Source organism: Egretta garzetta, unplaced genomic scaffold (genome assembly GCF_000687185.1).
Source record: "Egretta garzetta isolate BGI_Z169 unplaced genomic scaffold, ASM68718v1 scaffold18, whole genome shotgun sequence".
NCBI lineage: Eukaryota > Metazoa > Chordata > Aves > Pelecaniformes > Ardeidae > Egretta > Egretta garzetta.
The window spans coordinates 4095720-4118391 of NW_009260616.1; the positions used below are offsets into that span (position 1 = coordinate 4095720).

Below are 22672 nucleotides of genomic sequence, written 5' to 3' on the forward strand. Positions count from 1 at the left end.
TAAGCACAAAAATACACTCTACTCACCAAATAAATTGCTTGAATGTCCTTGCTTAGATATGGGTTTCAGTTCATTTAATCCCCACGCGTAACGCTTATAATTATCCCAGGCATGCTTCATCATCTGTAGAGAAACGAAAGCAGGATTAAAACGTTGATTTAGCAAGAAGCCACAGCAAATACTGACTTGAGAATATTCGCAATATTAAACATATTTAATTCAACACTTAATTAAATTCATGTCATATGCATTAGAACTATGAAATACTCAAAACAAAGTGGCACTGTTTTCTGGGCAGCAGTGGGACTGTTACCATAAGAGTTCCATGTCTGTCCCATCTACCTCTACCATTATCTGCATGCTTATGATCAAGCCACACTCAAAAATAAGTAATTTTTAGGACGGGAATTTATTGTGTTATATATCAACTCAAGTAAGATTTTATTTCCCTTAAGCACACATCTGTGAAACTGAGGGCAGTAAACATTTTTAAAGGAGTTTTTTGCCTAGAGCAGGATCTTTTAAGGTCAAAATTAAGCTCACAGTAGTTTTCGGATTCTGGCAGAGACTTTCTTGCATAAAACTAGCTGGTTCAAACTCAGTACAGCTAATAACAGAAGAAGGAAGCTAAAGGGGGCAAGGCAGAACACCTAGGAAAGGTTTTGAGGTTATGATGGTATAATCTTCTATGATTACAAATGCTACTGTATGCATCTGTAGCTACTTTCACACGTCATTTTGCACAAATAGACAAGAACTTTTACAATTAAACATATCACTGCAAAACCGTGTTTTGGAGAAAGAGGTGCACCACAAATAAATACTGCTTTAGGAAACTGCCTTGGGGAACCCAGCACAGCAGCTCTTTGGTAAGAGCAGAGGACATCCATGTCAGAAGCAAGGACACCAGATTGACTCAAGGACACCTCGCACTCTCTACCACCATGAGCAGCCAGACCTAGCCCAAACTGTCAGGTTTGGGGGTGGTCCAGGCGCATGGCCAGGAGCCCACCTGTCCCTCCCCAACCACGTTGGCAAGGACACACACAGCTCTGCAGGCCTGGTGAAGAACCACTACCATTCCAGCAGGTCCAACACCTCCCTTTACCAACCACCACCTTTAATGCCTGCTCAGGAAGGGTACTTCTTTAAGGGATGCCACAAGCAGCCTAACTTTACGGAACAGAAGGAAAGATTTTGCGGCCGCTGTTGTCCCTCCCCTCTTCCACAAGGCAGAGCAGCACTGTGAATGCCAGAGGTCATCTTCTAGACGAAAAGCTACAATTTCAGACCTTTTCAAAGATACTGCTTCAGGCTGTCAGCTGACAACACTGCTCTGCCCTTGCTTTCAGACCTCTTCTTGAGGCCATGTGTTGTCAAGGATAATTCTGTTAAATAACAGTTATAATCCTAAATTTAAAAGCACCAGCCTTGGGACTCGCTGATAATAGTAATCCAACACTTTCTTCCTTTCTTTTTCCTTTGCTCAAATCACATAGAGAAATTATGTCAATTAAAAAATCTTCATTAAACCAGACTATAATAAGTGACAACAGGCTTTCTACAGTACTGCTACACTTGTAAGAATAAATGTTTCTTTGCTATTTACAGAAACATAAGCATGCATCTATCTTGCAGGAAAATTCAGGCATGTTAATTTACTCTAGAGCCCTTACAGGCCCAGCCTCACAACTGCAAAATTTGGTATCTGCATTTAACACATGACCATTTTCAACAAGAGGGTTTGCCTGGCGTCAGATCTCAGCTGAAAGGCAGAGAGTAAGAGGCTGTGTGGAAATGTTCTGGCCACGGACGGCACCGACACACTGGATGGCAGGAGCAGTGTCTTGCTTGACTTCATTGCAAAACAGTTTAGTAGCTCTCCAAGGACAGGGTATTTTGTCCCAGCACAGAACCAGTAAGAGGCAGCCAAATAGTAGACTTCATGTCTATGGGGCATTCCCAATCCCTGGCTACAGGGATCAAGATCATATGAAACCGATCATTTGGGCACCACATATTTTCTAATTTACCATTGAAATTTTCCAGTAATTTTGCATATTATACAAGAAAGATTATATTCTGCCCTGCCGTCATGTGTCAGACCTGCAAGCTCAGCTTTAGCTATTAAAGCATAAATTCTCAAAGATTTCAGCAGGCTAAATCCTGCCCTGCACTGAACCTGACAACAAATCTTTTTAATTTGTTTAATCTTAAATCTGGAAACCATACACAGAAGGGTTCTTTTTTTTTTTTTTTTTTTAATCAAAGTTGTAATTAAGTGGTCTGAATCAAAGTGCCTAAAGATGTGGTAGTATAAAGGTGGGTGATGGTCTCTTCTCCCTGGCAACGGGCAATAGGACAAGGGGAAATGGTCTGAAGTTGGGTCAGGGCAGGTTTAGGTTGGATATTAGGAAAAATTTTTTCAATGAAAAGGTTGTCAGGCACTGGAATGGGCTGCCCAGGGAAGTGGTCAAGTCCCCATCCCTAGAGGTATTTAAAAGCTGGGCAGACAAGGTGGTTAGGGACGTGGTTTAGTGGTGAGATGGCAGGGTTAGGTTAACAGTTAGACTTGATGATCTTAAAAGGTCTTTTCCAATCTAAACAATGCTACGATTCCATTACAAAATTAAAATTGCTCAAGCCAGTACTGCCATGGTCCTTCCCTTTCCCCCTGTTTTTTCTCCTAGCACATCCCTGCTCCGTCTCTTGCGTAAGAGATGCAGTGCTCATCTATACCCATGCCAAGTCAGTTTAGGAAACAAAACTTTTGCAAGTGAAATTTTTGTTTTGAGGATCATTTTTGTCCTGTCTCATTCCCCAGGTCAGATTGCCATGAGTTTCAGTTACCAAGCAGGAAAGGCAGGAACAGCTCCAAACCCAGTTCAGTTCAACCAAAACAGTCACAAAGTGCACAACACTACAAGATGTCCCATAAGTACTCAGCTTTAGTTTTTCCAACTGATTGACATTTTTATTATATTGTATTTTAAATGCATGTGTGTGTACTCAACTTTGCTAAGAACCACCACTCTGATTACCTTACTGTTAGTGAACCCCTAGACAGTAAGACAGGAAGCTAACCCACGTACTAGACTCTACCTTCCAATAACAATTATTATTACATGTTAATTAACAACTTTTGTTTTGTTTTCCAAAATGTCCTTCCATTTTGCTGAGTCTAACTATTCAGGTACATTAGTCTAACTGTTTCTTAGAAATTATAATGCATGAATCAAAAAGCCAAACAGACAAAACCAATAATTTGAAAAAAACCTGAAATCTTAAGAAATACTTCGGGGTGTGTGTGTGTGTGTGGGGGGGAATTACTATGATTTACTGAGAAAAAGAGTTAATCTCTTTTGGCTAATCAAAGCTTTAATTTAAAACTCCTCTAGAAAGTCTAGATTTAGATAAAAACACCAACCTTAGTTAAGTATCCTAAGAAAATGCACCTTTAGAACATCCTTGTTTCAGACATTTGGAGGTTTATGGACATAACATTGAAAGCAAAACGCAACTCCAAAAGCAGTCAGTGAGCCCTCTAGTGTTTCAAAAGGACAGGACTTATTCCAACTAGACAGATGTGAATGGCTGTTTAGCAAAAAGTTACTAGGACTCAGTGTTACTGTACTTACTGTGTAAAACAGCCCATAGATATTGTAGCTTAAACCCCCCCCCCCCACCTTAATCAATACTGCCTGCTGGACAAATGAGTTTGTGCTTCTAACCTAGCAAGAAGTCTCAATTTCTAGAATTCAATACATCACAAATACTCTACATTCTTTTCCCCCCGTGGAAATTACAAAACTGTATTAAGTTGCCCATTAAATGAATTTCCTCGTTTTCAATAGTTTTGTTTTATATGTAAGAATGAAAAAGTTCTAAAATATTGAGTAGCAACTTGAATAGACCCAGCCCACCGATAACTAAGCCTTTGCTGAGGCAAAACTCCTAGGACTGGTAGTTCAGGAATTAATTTTAACCATTTACTGGAGAAATACATCTATCTTTGTAGTCTTCACCTTCCTGTTTGCATGAGCCATCCCCAAATCAGTATCTCCAGATTTTTTGAATTCACAAAGGCCCTTCTGATCATTTCTCTGACTGCTTGTGCAAGTACTGTTGATCACTTCAAATGCCTAAATAAAGACGACAGTTACTGAGAACATCTGTATTTCAGCACAACATTATGGATCCTGTTAAAAAGAGAAATTCCTAATGATGAAGAGTCTAACAGCTTTTGACCAGATGATTCCAGATACTCTCAAACTCCTTTACAGTGTAACTAATACAATTATTTCACCTGAGTGCTTTCAAATAATTCCTTATTAGTCCTCCAGGATGTCAATAGGCAGTTATATCTGTACAGACGTATTCCTCAGTCCTTCTAGTTTTACCAATATATGTTCATTGAACCTCAAACTCCAGAAGAACCTGACAGCTTACTGGGAAGCCCCATGTCTACATCAGCAAAGCCCATTTCCGATGGAGCGCTCTCTACCTCAGGTCACTCACAATCAGAAGTGACAGCCGAAGGCTTGACTAGCTAGCACTATCTCACTAATATGCTGGCTGCTTTTACATCTTCAGAAAAAAATGCAGCACTGATTTGTTTCTTATGAAGTCAGAAATGCCAAAAAAATACCCCATCTCTGTTGAAGAATAACAAAGTGTGCTATTGTAATTTGTCCTGGTTTCGGCTGGGATAGAGTTAATTTTCTTCCTAGTAGCTGGCATAGTGCTGTGTTTTGGATTTAGTGCTAGAAGAATGCTGATAAGACACTGATGTTTTAGTTGCTGCTGAGTAGTGCCTAGACTAGTCAAGGACTTTTTTTTTTTTTTTTTTTTTTTCCACCTTCCCCCTCTTTCCCGGGGGCACCACACAAGAAGGTGGGAGGGGGCGCAGCCGGGACAGCTGACCCAACTGGCCAAAGCGCTATTCCAGACCATATGACATCCTGCTCAGTATAGAAACTGGGGGGAGTTAGCCAGTGGACAGCGATCGCTGCTTGGGGATGGGATGGGCATCGGTCAGCAGGTTATGAGCAATTGCATTGTGCATCACTTGTTCGGTATATTCTATTATTATTATTACTACTACTACTTTTTTTTTCCCCTCTACTGTTTTGTTAAACTGTCTTTATCTCAACCCACAGGTTTTACCTTTTTTTCTGATTCTCTCCCCCATTCCACTGAAGTGGGGGCGGAAGGGTGGGGAGCAAGCGAGTGGCTGTGTGGTGTTCAGTTGTCTGTCAGGTTAAACCACAACGTAAGTGGTATCAGCAAAGTCACTTAGAAGAAAAAGGTGGAAGTCTGACATTATGCATAAACAAACTTGTGCATTTCTTTAGCTCTAAAGGAAGCTTTTTGAAATATAATTTTAAAATCCTTCTCAAGCCCCTAAACATTTAAAAAAAAAAAAAAAAAATCAGATTTGTTCCCCAGAAGCAGGAACAAAGACCTTTTCTACAGATATGATGCTGGCCAACCAAAAGATGATGATAATGCACTCCCATTTGTTGGTATTTTAGTTTTGGAAGACGGTATTTGGTATTTTTTGCTTTGGAAGACAACAGTAACACAGTATCTACAGAGGACACATAAGCCATTTGAAATGTGCAAAACACAGTTCTATTCAAACAGGAGAACCCAAGAGTTCAGGCACAAAGCATTGCCAGAAAACAAGAGTGATGCTGAATCAGCACCGTAATAGTGGTATTTAGATGCAAACTACTGCAGTACCAGGTGGAGTGAAAATAATAAGAACTTAATAAATTTTATTTTTAGCAGTTCCATACAAACTGGGAAGATGTCAAATGACATCAGAAAAAGAATTCAAGCACCTTCTAGAACTGGGATATTAAAGGAAAAAAAAATTCATTGCATGAAATAGTACCATCCTGACCTTCAACAGAGCCATTTAAACCATGGCAAGACAAGGAAGGAAGGCAGAAAACTAAGGCACTGGAAACCCAAGAAATGAAGAAACAAGTAAAAAAACCAAAACAACCCCCCCCTCAAACAAAACAAAAAACCCAAACAAAAACGCCACAAACTGAAGAAAAGGTAACAAGCTTACTTGTTTAATCTCTGTTAAACTCTCATTGCTACATTAAATTATCTTCTCTTCCTCAGTTTACACTGAACTTTTTACATATTTAAGTTATTTTCACCTTTCAAACTTCTCCTTACCAGAATTACATGTGCACTCAGTCTGGTCTCCCCGAATTTTTTCCCCGTCTGTTTCTTTCACAGTAGCAGCAAGGGAACTGAAAGATCTCCCTAGAATTAGTCAGAAACCTCTATACATGTTCCACTTAAACTTTCCTCCTGTACAAATCAACTTGCATGGTTGATGACTGTACTAGGTCTTGCCAGAATGGAGTTAGCATCCTTCACAGCAGCTCATATGGCATTTTGAATTTGTAGCTGAAATAATGTTGATAACACAGCAATGTTTTGGCTATTGCTGAACAGTGCTTGTAGAAAACCAAGGCTTTCTCTTCTTCAAAGTCCTGCTCCGTTCCTGCTCCCCCCAACAAGTAGGATGGCAGAGGTGGCCAAGAGGTTGGGAGGGGATGCTGCTGGGACAGCTGACCCCAGCTGGCCAAAGGGATATTCCACACCATGTAACATCATGTTCAGCAATAGAAACAGGGTCAGAGGAAGAAAAATGAGGGTTTTTCCAAGGTGGCCATTGCTCAGAGACTGGGCATCAGTCTGCTTGTGGGAGGTGCCTTTACACCACTTGTCCCTGCACCTAAGAAACAGTCTTTATCTCGACCCATCAGTTTTCTCGTTTTCTTTCTTCCTGTTCTCTCCCACAGCCCACCTGGTGGCCCACCAGCTGTGTGGGAGCTCAGCTGCTGGCCAGGGTGAACCCACCAGTGTCACTCATAGTAGCGCCAGTGCAAGAAGTTTGTGACCACAACACAGCCCTCAGCTGGTTTCTTTGCTCTGATGACAATAGTGCATTAACCATTAGCAGAACCTCAAGCTTTAGAAAGCGTTACTTTCTTACTTTCCGTTCCCATTAACCAACAACTGAACCTAAATGAGACTAGGTGAACCAGAATCACAGAAGGGTTGAAGTTGGAAGGGACTCTGGAGGTCATCTTGCCCAACCCTCATTGAAAGACCTATTCTCAACTGTTTTCACAGTCCCAGTACCAGCCAAACTGCAGTACAGCTGAAACACTTCATAATCATTCCAGAAATCTGTTATTAGTAAATGTACCAGTACTTTTGAAGGTACTGTCACCAATCAGGATTTCTCTGTGAATAATTGTACGATTCCTTCAACTGATTCATTATCAGTTTTCATAAAATCATGCTGCATATATAACAGCTCTGTTTAATATGCCCTTACAGAATCTACTGATTATCAGTGAGTAATTTTTGGCAATACACAGTCTGTCTTTTTTATTTTAGTTATCAAAAATATTACATTTGTGTTTCATCATCTTCATAATGGTATTTAGTGTAAAATTGCACTTCTAAAGGAATATAAGTTATTAACTGAGTTTATTGATCTTGTCTTGAATAATTTGCATCTTGGAAACATGATTTTTTTCTCTAGGTCTCAATATGTAAACACTTTTTTTCCTAGGATTAAGAAGCACAGCTACACTGTGAAATCATTTGGCAATTTCCCTTGTGTCGGAGCCTGATCTTTGTTACTTTTGTCATTAGTCACTATTACTGCTTTGGTAGTACTTCAAACCCTCTATTTCAATCTTCTCTTGAAGTTCTGCATGTAATATCAACACATTCCAATGTCTTTTCCATCTGGAAGTGTTTCGATCACTAACAACTGCCTTGAATTGGATTAAAATATTAAATTGGATTTTAAAAGTAATTTTCATTGGTATTTGCAGCTTTTTACCCTGTTCATACTTGCTCTACAGCAGAAATTATAGGTAAAGATGTAGGGTGTTCTATTGCAGTTACTTCTTTGCCAATTAGTTTGTAACCTTATCGAAGCAGAAACACAGATATGACTAAGAGTGACACATGTCTGCTGCTGTTTTTTTCAGTTACACTGTCTACTGTTATGCTAGACTGCTGACAACATCAGTTTTAAACAACTTTTCATAAAACAAAAACTCAACATTAACTTCTTGGCTGAAGACCAAGATCCACTAGAAAGCTAGATAAAACTGGTTTATATTCAGATCATGTTTTCGGTAGGTAGCATTGTGTCTAGAGTTTGATTTCAAATTAAAAATTAGCAATTACAGTCAACAGCATTTTATTCGAAGATCTTCATTTTTAGTTACGATTTCTTATTCCAGAATCAAAGCTGTAAAAAAAAAAAATAAAAATAAAAATTCTCAAATATTCAAAGAAGGATCATCTCATTGGATACTGCTTCCTTTTTTCCCTTGAATCTGACAGAATTAGATACGAATGACAAGATACTCTCTCTACAGGCAACAGAGATTTGATTTTCTCCTTCAAGACATGTAAAAGAAATCCTGTCACTATGAACCTTCATATATATATATATATATAAAACACACCACTTCCTCATTTCGTAATGGCATCATCCAGAGTTAAAAGCCATCTACATACTGTCAATGTTTGTTTAACAGTCACTGCCAAAGTGTCACCGTTTCTAATTTAGCAGGCGGATGACAACCATGCTCCGCAGCACAGGCATGCTGGAGGAGTTCCTGCTTCCTGATGGGACTTCCACTTAACCAAGTAGACCACCGATGGAGACTTTTGTATTTGTTAATGGGGCAGTAACAAGAATTCCCAGTTGCTGTTTTCCACTAAGCAGCAGCTAGAGATTTTGGGAACATTTAGGTGCTTCCCATTTAGCTCATGGCTTCATTTGGCATTGTGACAGGAACAAAGAACTCTTAACAACTCAGAAGTTTGTCCGAGAGCTTTACCCACAGTGTACAGCATTGCTGCAAACCGAGTGGGGGAAATGCCTACAAGTGTTAAACTGACAATAGAGCTAAGGTAGCCACACTGATTTACAGGATTCTCCATTAATATTAACATGCATATGATATCATGAAATATTTCATACGGTACTGTATTTAATGCTCTGTACTAAAGGAATACGTGAACAAACTCCTGCTCCTCCTCAGCATTTCAGGATCCTACAAACAATTCATTTCTTGCCCGCAAAACCAAATTAAAATAAAAAAAAAATCTAATATCTGCACATAAAAAGGGAGCTAAGAGGGAAAATAAAAACATTAAGGACTATTCGGAGGATTAATTCGTCATTTGTATTGCAAAGCACTTCAAAATCCTCAATGGAAAGCCTGACAGAAATGCTAAGTATTATTCCCACATGTGTTATGTTAAGTTACAGATAAGCTTCTATTCTTACATTTTTCTACTCCTCACGGTAGCTTGTAAGCCTCTTTAGTAGCATATTAAACTATCCAACTAATATTAATCATATGCTGTTCTGGGCATCATTTGTTAACCAGGGACAGACACTGCACAGTGCTTCATTCTGTTACACATTTTAAAAGGAATAAATCATCCTATTAATTCTGTAACAAGAATTCTAATTAAAAGGTAACTAAAGAGAGCAGGAAATTTGCAGGTAAGGTATTTTCTACACTTATTCTATTACTGCATATTTTGTTTAATGCACAAGCACACAGGAAAAATGAGGCTATCTCATGTAAGAAATAATTAATAAGAACAGCAGCCCTGATGCTTTGATATGTCTGCACCAAAAAAATACTGAAAATTACTGTATGACATACCAGACTCCTCAAGGATAACAAGATATGTTTTACTCACTCAGCAGGCATACCTCTCTGCTGAACAGTAATGTACTTCTAAAATTACAAATTTACTGAAAAACTGGAGATACCAGAATGCTTTACAGTTGAGAGCTGGGCCATAGTGCTGTAACTATTGCACAGTTCATTTCAGTAGAAGTCACAGAATGATAAGGCAGAGAAACTTGAAGGAAGACAAGAGTTCACCTCCATGCTCCAAATACTAATATCCTTCAGTACAAGCTGGCATCTACAGCCTGCTGCTTACCTGGCCATCCCAACACTACAGATGGAAGAAAAACTCCCTGGTGCAGCACAGAAACATCCTAGCTGAGACCTTCCTTGACTAAACAAAAAATGGGAAGGCAAGAAAAACATAGGACCTTTTCCACAAAGACCACTGTCCTTGCATTTTCTGAAGCCAAAGGTCTGGCTAATTTCAGCCAAATGATATTATCAATTTCGGGGAAAGAAAAAAAAGCATGGTTCAAAAATCTAGCCTGTATAGTTACCCAAATCTAACATAACAGTGTTCATCCTACCTTGAACCATCCAAAGTAGATCAGTTTTAGCTCAGTTTTAGATTCATTTGCTCAACTGCAGCTGTCTTTTGCCCAACATATAGAAAGCAAAATAGGCAAGAAATCACTATTTCCTTTTAAAACTGAGGGGTTTGGATGATATATTTGTTTCTCCCCCCCAGGTAAGATGGGATTTGAGTATGTTCTGTAGGCATTTTAAGAGTTTTTCCTGAAAACATCTGCCTTGAAAGCATCAATTAAGATGCTGTCGATCTGCTTTGGCCTCCAACTCTCAGTTACTAGGGGGGGAACAAATGACACATTCTCAGTGGACATGCACCAGTGGAAAAATAAATGAAAATACAGCATTGAAGTGTAGCATTACAAAACTGAGCATCGATGACATTAATGTCGAAGATGCTCTGTTTTCGACTTGTTTCATTTGCCATTTACGTCTGTATACATACACAAGATGGAAATCTTAAATGAACTACCCAAGTCGTCCAGTTACAAACAAAAGAGCAGTCTGAAGAATAAGCCATACAGCCCCTATCTTACAACTTAGCAACTGTTACCAAGATCTGCATTTCAGAAAAAAATTGAAGCCTACAGGTTGTCATTCAAGACCACTGTTTTTCTCCACAGCTGTCCTCTTCAAACACCTAACAAAAAAGTCAGCTGGACTCTTTAACAGATAGACTGAAAAATTAGTTCCTTATTACCAGTGTAAGAGGTAGATTACGTTTCTTCAATCTAAGATTTCAGCAGTTTGACTTTTTTTTTTTTTTTTTAAATCTCTGTGATGGACAAATCAGTGATGCTGCAATCTTTTTTTTCTAAGGAGAGTCATTGATGGCTAATTTTTAAAGAACCAAATCACACGTTTTGTGTTAGTGAAACATCCATTAAAAGATAAACATATCACATCATAAGGTACTGTGCAAGAACTCAAGTAATTGTTCATTACTGACAATAACCAAAAAGAAAGCTGAAGTATTTTCACTTAAAGCAGAAAAGCACTGCGGAGTTGTATAAAAACCTAATTTATTTCTTTGATCTTATGCAGAATTAGTAGCAGCCTCTGAAGTTCATGCATAATTTGACTAATGTTGTAAGAAGGAAAGAGAAAAGAAAGCAATTTGCGGCAATACTACTCTTACGAAGAATAGTGATATACATAGACTCATCCCACCCAGTGTCATATTTTTTTTCCTGGTCTCCTTATGATTTGCTACAGTTTCCAAGAACTCCCAAGCTGAGCGGTGTGAACAGCCAGGTTCCCACAATTGCATGATACAATCATGCTTTTGTTCTCTACTTTTTCCTACTGTTCTTTAAACAGGTACTTGATAAGGTTTGCTTCTAATTAGATTATGAATTATTCACGGCACAGACCGTATCTCCTACTTGTTCGTTAGGTACCTGGCACTACATAGCCATGCTGCTACTGAAGTTCCCAATCTCAGCAGGGGTAATACTGGCAAATAAAAAAATAAGCACAGTGCTGTGCAGTACAACACATCCAGAAGAAGTGATTAACAACAAGGTGATTCAAGTTGCCGTCTCAGAGCACGATTGAAATCCACAAAAAGAAAGTAAGGTGGCTTTAAAGAACCTGTTTATTTTTCTTTCCCACATTTTGAACTCACAATCTCCCCTCCCACGCTTGTAAGTTTTACTTGGCTGCTAAAGTCAGTAACAAACTTTTGTCCACCCCATTATATGGAAAGCGTTGGTATACCCAGGCCTAACCAGGATGCCTTTCGAAACAAAAACCGAACAGGAACAACCACCAAAAAACCAACAACCACTCACCAGAAGTTTCTGCCCCCTGCAGAATGAGTCTACATTCATCCCACAATCCTGATTCCCTACCAGGGCACATGTCAGAAATTGGGAGGGACAGGAGAGCATCCTTGCAGGTAAGAAGTTTTAGTTGTGATAGGAATGCCAGACTGCCACTAAAAGGCAAAATTTCAGATGTATTTTCTAAGTGCAATTTTTCTTCAATTGTATTCTCTTGTATTTAATTGCATTCTTTGGAAGCAATTATTTTTAAACAGTTTTTTCATAATATTTTTTTTTTAAGGAAAAAAATTTAAACAGCAAGCCATGCATTGTTAGTAGATTTGGGACTATCACCAACCTAGTTAAGTACCTAAGCAAAACTACAAAACAGTTAAAAACACCCAATTGGATATCATCTAATGAGAAGCTTACTAAGCTTGATGTTATCACTGAATTCCCAAAGTTCAGGGCACTTTGAGCTTTCCAAAATACTGGGTACTGGCAATAAATCCCCCCTCCTCAGGCCATCAGCTTTTGACAAGAGGCCAGACCAGACCATATCAAATCCTTATCCATGTGTCACTGATTGTCATCTAAGTATTTTTCTCCTCTTCCCCTGCCTAAATGAGTTCTTCCTTTCCACTCCCCACTCCCCTCGCCAGCAGCCGGTTAAAGAAGCTGAAGTACTCCACTGCTAAACCTCGTTATTGTGGCCATGGGGAAACTGCACTTTCAGAATTCAGAGAGCCTGTTCACTGAGAACCATTTACATAGATTAATCTGATACGCAGTTGCTGCATGGATCAAGGGCTAAGGCTGCATCATTACCACTACCCTCAGAGAAGTCTCTTTAGCCTAAGAGCCTGAAATTAGAGCAAAAGGATTGGACTGTATCCCAACAGCTGAAAAACAGTTGTAGAGAGGTCAAAAGCAGATGATACTGATTTTTGACTTTTGGGGTTTTTCTCTTTTTAACATCTTTATCAGTGACTTGGAGGATGTGATGCAGCATTCCCTTATCAATTTGCAAGTGACACTAAGTTGGGGTGGGGAAGGGAAATCCCATCTGGGAGTCAGGGCTGCCATTCACAGAGGCCAAGACAGGCTGGAGGAACAGGCCAACGGGAACTTCACGAAATTCAGTGGGGACAAAGGCAAAGTCCATAACCCCTGGCAACAGTACAGGCTGGGGAGGGCTGGGCTGGGGAGCAGGGAAGGCGCTGGTGTACAGGGAGCTGCGCATGTGCCAGCAGCAGGACTGCAGGCCATCCATCAAGGGCTGGGATTATCCCCCTGTTCTCAGCACTCAGGAGAGCACATCTAGATATTGCATCTAGTTCTGGGCCTCCTAGTACGGGAAAGATATTGATAACTGGTGTGAGTCCAGCAACAGGGGCCCAAGCTGGTCACGTCTGGAGCAGCTGCCCCATGAGGAGAGGCTGAGGGACAGGGCTGGCTCAGCCCGCTGCAGAGGCAGCTCCGGGGGGGCTGGCAGCAGCCCCTGGTACCTGCAGGGAGATGGTCAGACAGGACCCGAGGAAAAGGCTTTTCCCTGGGGGCCGGGGGGCAGAGGCGCAGGCTGCCCAGGGAGGCTGTGCCAGCTCCGGCTGGGGGGTTCCCAGCCCCGAGGGGGCACAGCCCTGAGCAGCCCGGCCTGGCCTTGGCGCTGAGCTTGCAGCAGCAGGGCCGGGCCGGGCCAGGGACCCCCTTGGACCTCCAGACTGGTTATCCTGTGGTGCCATTAAATTCAGTATGGATTGCACATACTGACCTAGATTTTACAGAGCAAATAAGTTGACCTGCTTCTTCCCATTGACAGCAAGGAAACAACTCAAATTCCAGCCCAAGATCGTGGCTGTTTAAAATATTCCAGATGAGAATTATGGGTTGTTAAAGGTTTTTCCCAACCTTCAGAAATATTTCAAGGTATTTTTTTTCTATATTGAATAAACTACTTCAGTTATGCAAAACACTGCCATCTTATTTCCAACAGGAACTTAAGAGCCATCTGCTTATTGCCTTAGTATAGAAAGATTCAAGAACAATTAAGATAATCGGACCCTGGCAAAACATGATAAAGATCCAGTGTCATGTAAAAATTCATGATTTCTGCCCATTTCACATTTACATCTACTTGGTCAGGATCTATCAAACAGACTACCCAGGGCTGCATTTGATTTCAGAAGAAAATTGTTTTAAGAAAGATTGATTTCTTCAGCCCTCAAACCATCTCCTGGAAACATGGGCTGTATTGTAGCAAATTTTCTGAGGTGAAAATTTCTTGTAAATTAGTCATCACTCTCCGTACGAACAGTGAAGAACTGCCACAACAGAAAACATGTATCAGTTATTTTCCTTTAGCAGTTTTATCATGGCATTCGAAATGGACATGGTAAACCTAAACATTACCATTCTTTGTGTGGCATTTGTTTTCCTCCTGAAACATTTACATGATTATCTGGCCTGTGGATCCTAACACAACAAGTGCTGGTGAAGTTCCCAAAATAGATGACACTCAGACCTCACACCTTTTGCTTAATTCTACTACCATAGTATAAACATGATACAGAACAGTAACCAGATCTGTAAATTAGCTTTCCAGTTCAGATAAACACTTCTGCAAAAAAGTAATAAGACACTTGCCCCAATGCCCAACACATGAAATGTACCTACTGGTATCTATAATTTCCTTCCTTCAAGTTGGAGTTAAGGATGACAGCTTGGAAATGACACCTTTCTACTGAAAAGTACATATATGCAGTGAGTCCTTTTGTGGAAAGATATAATTTAAAAACAACCTTAAAAATCTACACAAATCTACTTTTATAGAATCATAGAATCATTTAGGTTAGAAAAGACCTTCAAGATCACCAAGTCCAACCATTATGTACTAGAAGTAATGTAACCCCTAAGCTCTTCCAGAGCTACACAAAGCCTATTAATGCTTTACACAGTATTTTTCTTCTATATCCCAATGTTCCTCAGCAAGAAGTCTTTACAATGAGATAGGAAATTACAGTACTGTTAATATTTCCATCAGTTCCACATGGATTTGAGAAGAGCTGTCACAGGCTTACGGACAACGTCTGCGCTCATGCTTTCATAACAGGCAGAAGAAATCAGATGCTTAGTTGTACAAGGAAATGAATGGAAAACCATAAAACTGATATGAAATTAAAACAGCCAAGATGAATACTAGTGGTCTGTTCCAATGACCTCCTGGTAGTTGAGGTTGCAGAAAAAACAGAAAGAATGCAATCAAGAGCCACAGAGATATTTTCCTCAACGGAAAAGCTGAAAAATTAGCTCTACTTATTTGTAAATGGACAGAAAGAGAACAAGATAAAAGTAAAGACATACAGAAAGTAAGAGCTCCTCCTGAACATCTTTGTACAAAAGAAAGGGAGAAAATGAACAAACATTAGGTTTGTTACTGAAAAGGTAAACACTCAGGAATCATTGCCAGAAGATACAGCCAGTGACAACTTAATGGGATACTGAAGGATTTGAGAGAGCGGATGGTCATAGTGGCCCAAATTTCATACTGCATTTCCTAAGCTGTTAACAAAAAGTGCTTCAAATGCCTTAGAGCTTTCACAGCACAAATGGAGCATAATTCCAGTTTGTGCTATCTGTAACACAGCTAATGGCATGATGACTTTCATGCAGTGTAGTGTTATTAGGAGGAGATTTCTTCTCCCCCACCCACCCAGCAGAGACTTACTCCCGCAATGGGCAAAAATTTTAGCTTTGCACTGCCATCTAAACTTACCAGTTTCTCAGCATATATGGTTCCTCACACAAATACATAAGGTATCATAAAAAAAAGATAGAAGATGGGCTGCTCCTCCATAATACAATGCAGTCAAGCAACTATCTGAAATTTCTGTCCCTTCCTAAGCAGGAATAGGGAAGACAGCTATAAAGTTAACAGACCTGCAAGCTTGGAGAAAGGAAAGACCATGGATAGCACTTGTTTTCCAGCCCATGCTACTCCTTTCTTTTAATTCTCTTGCTTTTTTTCAGGCAGGTATGTAAAACCACGCAAGTTTCCCAGATCAGCTCTGTTGATTCCACACTTTATTTGAAGTTCCCCAAAGGAGATCAATCATGTATTTATTGTACTTAAAACTACAATACAGAAGAGACAGCGTCTTTGTTCTCCCTCAAACTGTTTTGGATAATTCAGCCTAAACTATCCAAAATAATCTAGGGAATTTGCTGCAGCTGTTTCTAAGAAATATTTCAAAGATAAGCCCAATTATGTGGCAAAAGTGAAAACAAAACATCCAAATTGTCATCATAATTTCCAAAAAATAATACCTATGTCAAGTCACAGAGCTAAAAAGTGTCTGGTAGAACAGAGCTAGTGGAGAAGTTCCCTGTTGAAAATCCAACTGTCCATGTTTAAAAACCAGTTCCCCCTTTCTCCATCAAAAACAAACAAAACAAAACAAAACCAACTTCACTTGCTGTGGATAGAAAGCTGAATGTGGCAAGTCCCTTCCAGGCAGGCTGATGGGTGAGGAGCAGAGCAGACAGGGACTGAGCTTCCCCAGCAGCCTGCTTGACAGGTCCTGTCAATTTTCATTTCTGGCTTACTGGCTGCCCATGAGCAAATGTTGTAAATTCTGAAGATTCTATTTTTGGGTGAAACACTTCTGGAAAATAAATAAATTTTTCTTTTGTTTCACATTTCTTTCCTAAACCTCATTTTTTTCCCCACAAGAAATGTTCTCTAGCCAGCTCTGGGTTTGATTCCTCTTCCAAGCCTACCCTTTTCCAGTTACCAAGTCACCTAATCTCCAATGCAAACAGCTGTGGTTATCCTGATATAAGGACTTTAGGAAACCTCCAGCCACATCTATAGTTATATAAACACTGAGGTATATGTAAACTATATTATTCTGCAATCTTTTCTGGGGCACAGACACAAAGAATTACAGACTACAAGACTTTCTATACTTCAGGGTAGCACGCGAATGGCACACCCAGACTTGTGGTGCCTCAGACAAGATAAAGACACCAACAAGTGTGAGACACTGCAGATAACAGAGGAGGAGTAGCCCATAGGCAGATGGCTCACACCCTCCTGCGGCACCACTAACCGACAGCAATGTGAGAATGAGCAGGCAGGCACTAGAGATAAGAGAAGGGGAGCACTAGCTTAAAAGAATTTACCAGTCAACAGAATTGAGGCCAGTGGGGAAAGGGAAACAGGGCTGAGATGTTTAACTGGGAAGTGATGAGAAATATAAACAGAAAGAACTTGGAAAGGGAAAAATGGGAGAAGGGAATACAAGGGGAGACAAATCAGGTGTTTGAGAGCACATTAGCTTGGAATAGAACAATAAATCTGTTGATGTTCCGGTCATATCTGCATCCGACTTACGCAGTGAGGGGGAACCTGGGTGCTCTCCCTCCTGTGGGTGAGGGAATAGCTACAGGGAACCTCCTGATGTCCTAACAATGTACAGGCTGGAACAGACCCTTCCCCATGTTTATAGCTCATTAACTGAGAACAACTGGGTAATACTAATGTAACACTACTAGTTAGCACGTTAAACTAACATGCCTTAGAGATGACAGTGTAGGACAACAGAGGTTTCGGTCCTTCTATGGATATTACATTTCTCCAGAACTATACAAAGCTCCCTCTCCGAGCACAAAAGTTAAACATACAAGCTATTTAGAGAGCTTCTTACAGTCTTCTCAAAACTGCAGTATGGTTCATTCCTAGAACTTGTTCTTTCATAACATCTCCCTTCAAAAATGAAAGGGGATGAAATAGTTGTTATTCTAATACTACATTTTCACGAGTGTGAAATGTTTCACTCCAACATCAAAAAATTTGAGAGACATTTCATTTCTTCCAAATGCTCCCCTGCTGCTGTGCTTGAGACGAACACAGAAAAGCTACATCAGTTTCTCATTCCAAGGTTTCCATCCTGTAATGACCACTTGAAAAGAAAACCAACACAAAAAAACACTCCGGACACATCCCTAAGTGTCTTGTCTGCCCACTTTCACAAAACATTGAATTATATTTTCCACATGCACAGGAGATGATTGACCACACAGAGAGAGCTCATCTGCACATTATGACTTGGATCCTTAATAATAATTTGTTTGTTTGTTTTTAAACCAGGACACTTTGGAAGGTCCTGGCATCACTTGTTTACAGTAGAACACAATGTATCCTAGCTGTTTCCTGTTATTCATAAAAACAAGCCCCATCACCCTCTGCATCCAATGATTTAGGTCTGCCAAGCACATGGAATTTTTCAGGACTCACTTTGACTGTCAAGGCTTTCAAAGGCAACCTGGAGACCTCTGTTCTGGCATATCCAAGTTCATTTTAACAATTCTTTCTTGATTTGGAGCATGTTCTTAGGAGCTACTTCAGAATATGTTAAAATACCTCATTGGGCTTAATTTTTAGCAATGCAGTATTGTGGGGATATATCTATATACACAACATTTTGGAGAAGTAAAAGGAAGTATTTTTCTTTAAAAGGTATGGTATTAATTGAGAACCCAAGCAACCTACAGTTCACTATCGACAGACAGTGGGAGACGTAATTCAAGAGTCCATTGACTATTGCTTCTGCCTTTTTCATACACTTATCAGTTAAGTGTTTCATGAAATAGCAAACCTGTATGTATGTGAAATATGAGCTGAGGGCTAATACAAAGAAACGCGTGTCAAAATCAAAATCTGACTCCTCTCTACAATTAAGGTGCTACTCCCTAAGAGGGAAGTGGAACTTGTTCTAACAAGTAAATTACCTTTTAAAATAGCAGTCAAAACAGAGGATGCTGCATGGCCAGGAAATTCAGACTTGACAGAATTAGCTTGCCACTTAGATGAAAAGCTACTGGTCTGAAGTGTCATTACGTAAAAAAAAAAAAAAAAAAAAAATCAGTTCTGTGAGATCTGTTAAGTAAAAATTAAGCTTTTCACTAAAGGTGGAAACTTTTCACTAAGTTATGAGTGAGCAGCACACCTAAGGATGGGATGATGTGCTTTGTATCTACAACAACAGAACTCTGTGCCTGGGAACTCAACACTGTGCCCCACGCTAGTGTACTACCACTGACTTTGCTGCCACAGTAACAGCTCTTAACAGTAACAGCTAGTCCCCAAAGATATTTACAAGTAGTTATAAACCAGGCCAGGTCAACCCTATTTACAAACTTTTAGCTGGCATGGTTAACTGAGAGTTAAAAGTTTACCTGCACTAGATAAGGAAGGCAATGAAGTGCTGATGAGGATATTGAAGGGGAAATCCTATTGTCCCATCTGTCAGTCATAAAAACAAAGAAGCCAAATCTAAACTGAACAGAAGAGACTCATTTCCTTGTATTCTACTTGTACCCATTAATAGCCTATATTCTTTTAAGCCTGTCATTTCTTTGAGGAGAGATGGGCTTTGAGTCTAGTCTTTTTACATGTACTAGCATAGTAGCTTTGACAAAAGCTACTAGGCAGCGTGTTCATCTGCTGCTGACTCTGAAACAGGTCACTAACCATTGCTCCAGCTAAATCAAAGCAGACCCCTTCAGAAGCGTCACGCCAGTTAGAGCCCACAGCTGAAGCCTGGAGCTTTTCACGTCCCCACCAAGAGCAATGAGATGTGGCAGGAAAGCCTTTCGGCTATGCAATACAGTAGAGAAGGCTTTGCTCTGGTGTGTGGTGCTACTGGAGCTGGTCTTATAGCAGGGCCTCTCACCAACTGAGAGCTGGAGAGTAGGCCTGTTGGTGGTCCCACAAACACATTGGCGTAATTAAAATATGCAGCAGCTCAGACTTTAAATTTCTCTAGCTGACTCCACACCTACCTTATATATGATGCTACTGTTATTTGCTAATAGGTAATAACCAGAAGCCACAGTAAGAAACTATCAAGTTTAAATACTGAGCAAGTATTTTGCATTTCTTCAGGAAGTTTTAAAGTCAGCACCAAATGTACATACCCGCTTCTAAAAGTCAATAATGCCTGCTGGTGCAAGCTAGTGCTGTAATCAGACTGCAAACTGAACCCAAGGGGGTGTCAAGCAGAACGGAAAAAGAAAGGTCTGCAAGAGAAGCAACACATCAGAAATACATCTGCATTTGAAGTTTCCTGACAGTGTTAAATAAACTCAGATTCAAAAATTAGTCAACCATAACACATGCCCTGAAAAACTTGTTTAATATTTGCAGTCTGGTGGTTTTTTCATTGATTTTAAGAGAAGTTGCTTACTGCTTTCATTCTCTAGAAGAAAACGGCAGTCCCTGTGGAATAGCATTTGCCTTGTTTGAGACTGACAGATACAGCCATAAAAACAGAAGCACTCATCCACTGCAGTGCCCCAATTCTTCTCTCTCTCCACTCTCAATATTGAAGAAGGCATATTAGAATGGAAGAAGGTATATTAGAACACTTTAAGAAAGAGTTGGGAAAAAACACTTTCATGTCATCACATCACAGATATTCTTAAAATGTAGACAGTTGGGAGAGTTTAATCCCTTGCCTCAAGCTAGAGGGATCTGCTGGTGATCCCATATGTGTACATTACTATTCTTCTTAGCAGAAAACTACTGTAATCAATTTGTTGATGCAAGGTATGCTGTTGCAGATCACTCCAGTGCACTATAGTTTTGGTTAGTTTGGCTTTTGTCCAAGTTACAAAGCAAATAAAGGAATATATGTTCATCCTATGACCAAAGCTTCAAGAAAATGTGTAAGTATTCCACAGTCTACGTTCATTTCCGGATATATTTGGCCCTTGCAGTCCAAAAGACTTGGCATCAAGCGCACACAATTCTCTTCCATGATGAACACTAGCACATGCACTCTGCCTTCAGGGAAGAATTTTTCAGTGGCAAGGTGTGTGCCAAAAAAACCACTGGGTTTTTGGTGAATTTGCCTCCAGCTCTGATCTGGTAGAAGCAAGGCTGGTTAGATTTTTAAGTGTACTGCCAAAGCCCAAAGGTGAAAAAAGGAACATGGGTTTGTGCTGATTTTGAGAAAGTGGTTGACTGTATAGATGTTAAAAGGTAATGAAGATATAAACATTATTTGGTTTTCCTCACAATACATATTTTCAGTATTTGTCTGTACAAACAGAATCAAATAGGTTTAGGGATAAATGCTAAAAGAAACAAAAATTCTGCTAGAAAAAAACAAAATATTTCTAAATTCACCTGGAGGTATTACTGAGGTCGTAGCTACTTCAGTAACACTAACCATACCATAAAAGCTGAAGAGCATTAATGAAACAGAGTGATGTCCCAAAGTTAGAGGGATTAACTATACAAATTAATTGTTATCAAATTCCCTGTATAAAAAGCTGGTTAAGAACTGATTAGGATTTTTGGTAAGCTATAAAATAGTGAATAAAATTTATTTCTAAACATGTTGTGACTTGCAAGTAAATACTTTTCTTACCCAGATGTCTGTACTTAATTAGTAGTAGCAATTCTAAAGATCAAAAATGTTATTTCTCCCCAGCAGTCCAAAAGGCAAAAGGTAAAAAATATGAATAAAATCCCATTTAATCAGACTTCATAAAGTCACTAGTACATTTTCATATACAGTTATACAGTAAGTTTCAAGAACTACCTTTCTTCATCTGAGCTGCCAAACACTTCCTCCCTACGTCCCAGACGAAAGGAGGGCCTTTCCTAGGTGTCAGTCTCACATAGAAGCCTAACGGCTGTGAAACATTCGTGCTAATTACAGTAAGAGCAAATACAGATAGAAAAATGTGCTACAACCCTATCTTTACCATGTTGAAAAAAGATGGTAAAAATGATAGTTTGGCTCTACTTCTTTGTCAATAATTCCACATCTTAAGGTAGGAGCTTTTTCTTTGGTCTTTTTTTCATTAACACACATACATATTAATATATACATACACATATATACACACACACAAAACTTCCCGCACTTCACTCCAAACACTCCTTTATATGCTAGTTTCTTTGGTAAAATGTGGCACATCTGTGATCTTCCCAGTTATTAGTTTTCAAATGAAAGACAAGCAAGTTTTCCTTCACATACTTCCATTGTTCCTTATCCCACCAGAAAACCCACAAAGTTTCTATCCTCCTGTACATCATCTTTGGGGAATTCAGTCATGTCCTTAACTATTAAGAAAAGACAGAAGTTGAAATCTGAGCAGGTTTTTTTGGGGGTGTTTTTTTCTTTTGGGGGGGGGGGGGGAAACACACGGAAAGTGGTGGTAAAAAAGATAACGCATAACAAATTCCCAGTTGTTTTGATTACAGCACATACAATGCCACCCAGGATGTTTCCTATAGACAGCATATTTGAAACTGAATATTAAAGCATAGCAGGAATATCCAAGAGAAATTATGAATAAGTTATTTTCTGATTATAGCACATTTGCAGCTCATTTTACAGCCTGCAGAAGTTCCCCACATAACAGAGGACTAATAGCAACATGGAAGTTACTAAGTACAAGAGAACTATTGGTGAAGCTGCAATAAAACCAGCCACAAAGTTCTTAGGGAAATGTTTCTCCATGGCTACATACTGTAGGGCTGGTAACACAGACACTAGGTGTGTCTGACATTGAGGTAGTAGATCACGT

General features: G+C 39.7%; 1 protein-coding gene across 1 annotated transcript in view; it reads right to left on the reverse strand.

Annotated features, from left to right (window-relative positions):
* The window catches only part of MAN1A1 (mannosidase alpha class 1A member 1), a 154118-nt gene that overhangs the window by 116164 nt on the left and 15282 nt on the right, over positions 1-22672 (reverse strand). Inside the window, exon 2 of the mRNA XM_035900687.1 lies at positions 27-123. Coding sequence (XP_035756580.1) covers positions 27-123 — 97 coding nt within the window. The remainder of the gene's footprint in view (positions 1-26; positions 124-22672) is intronic.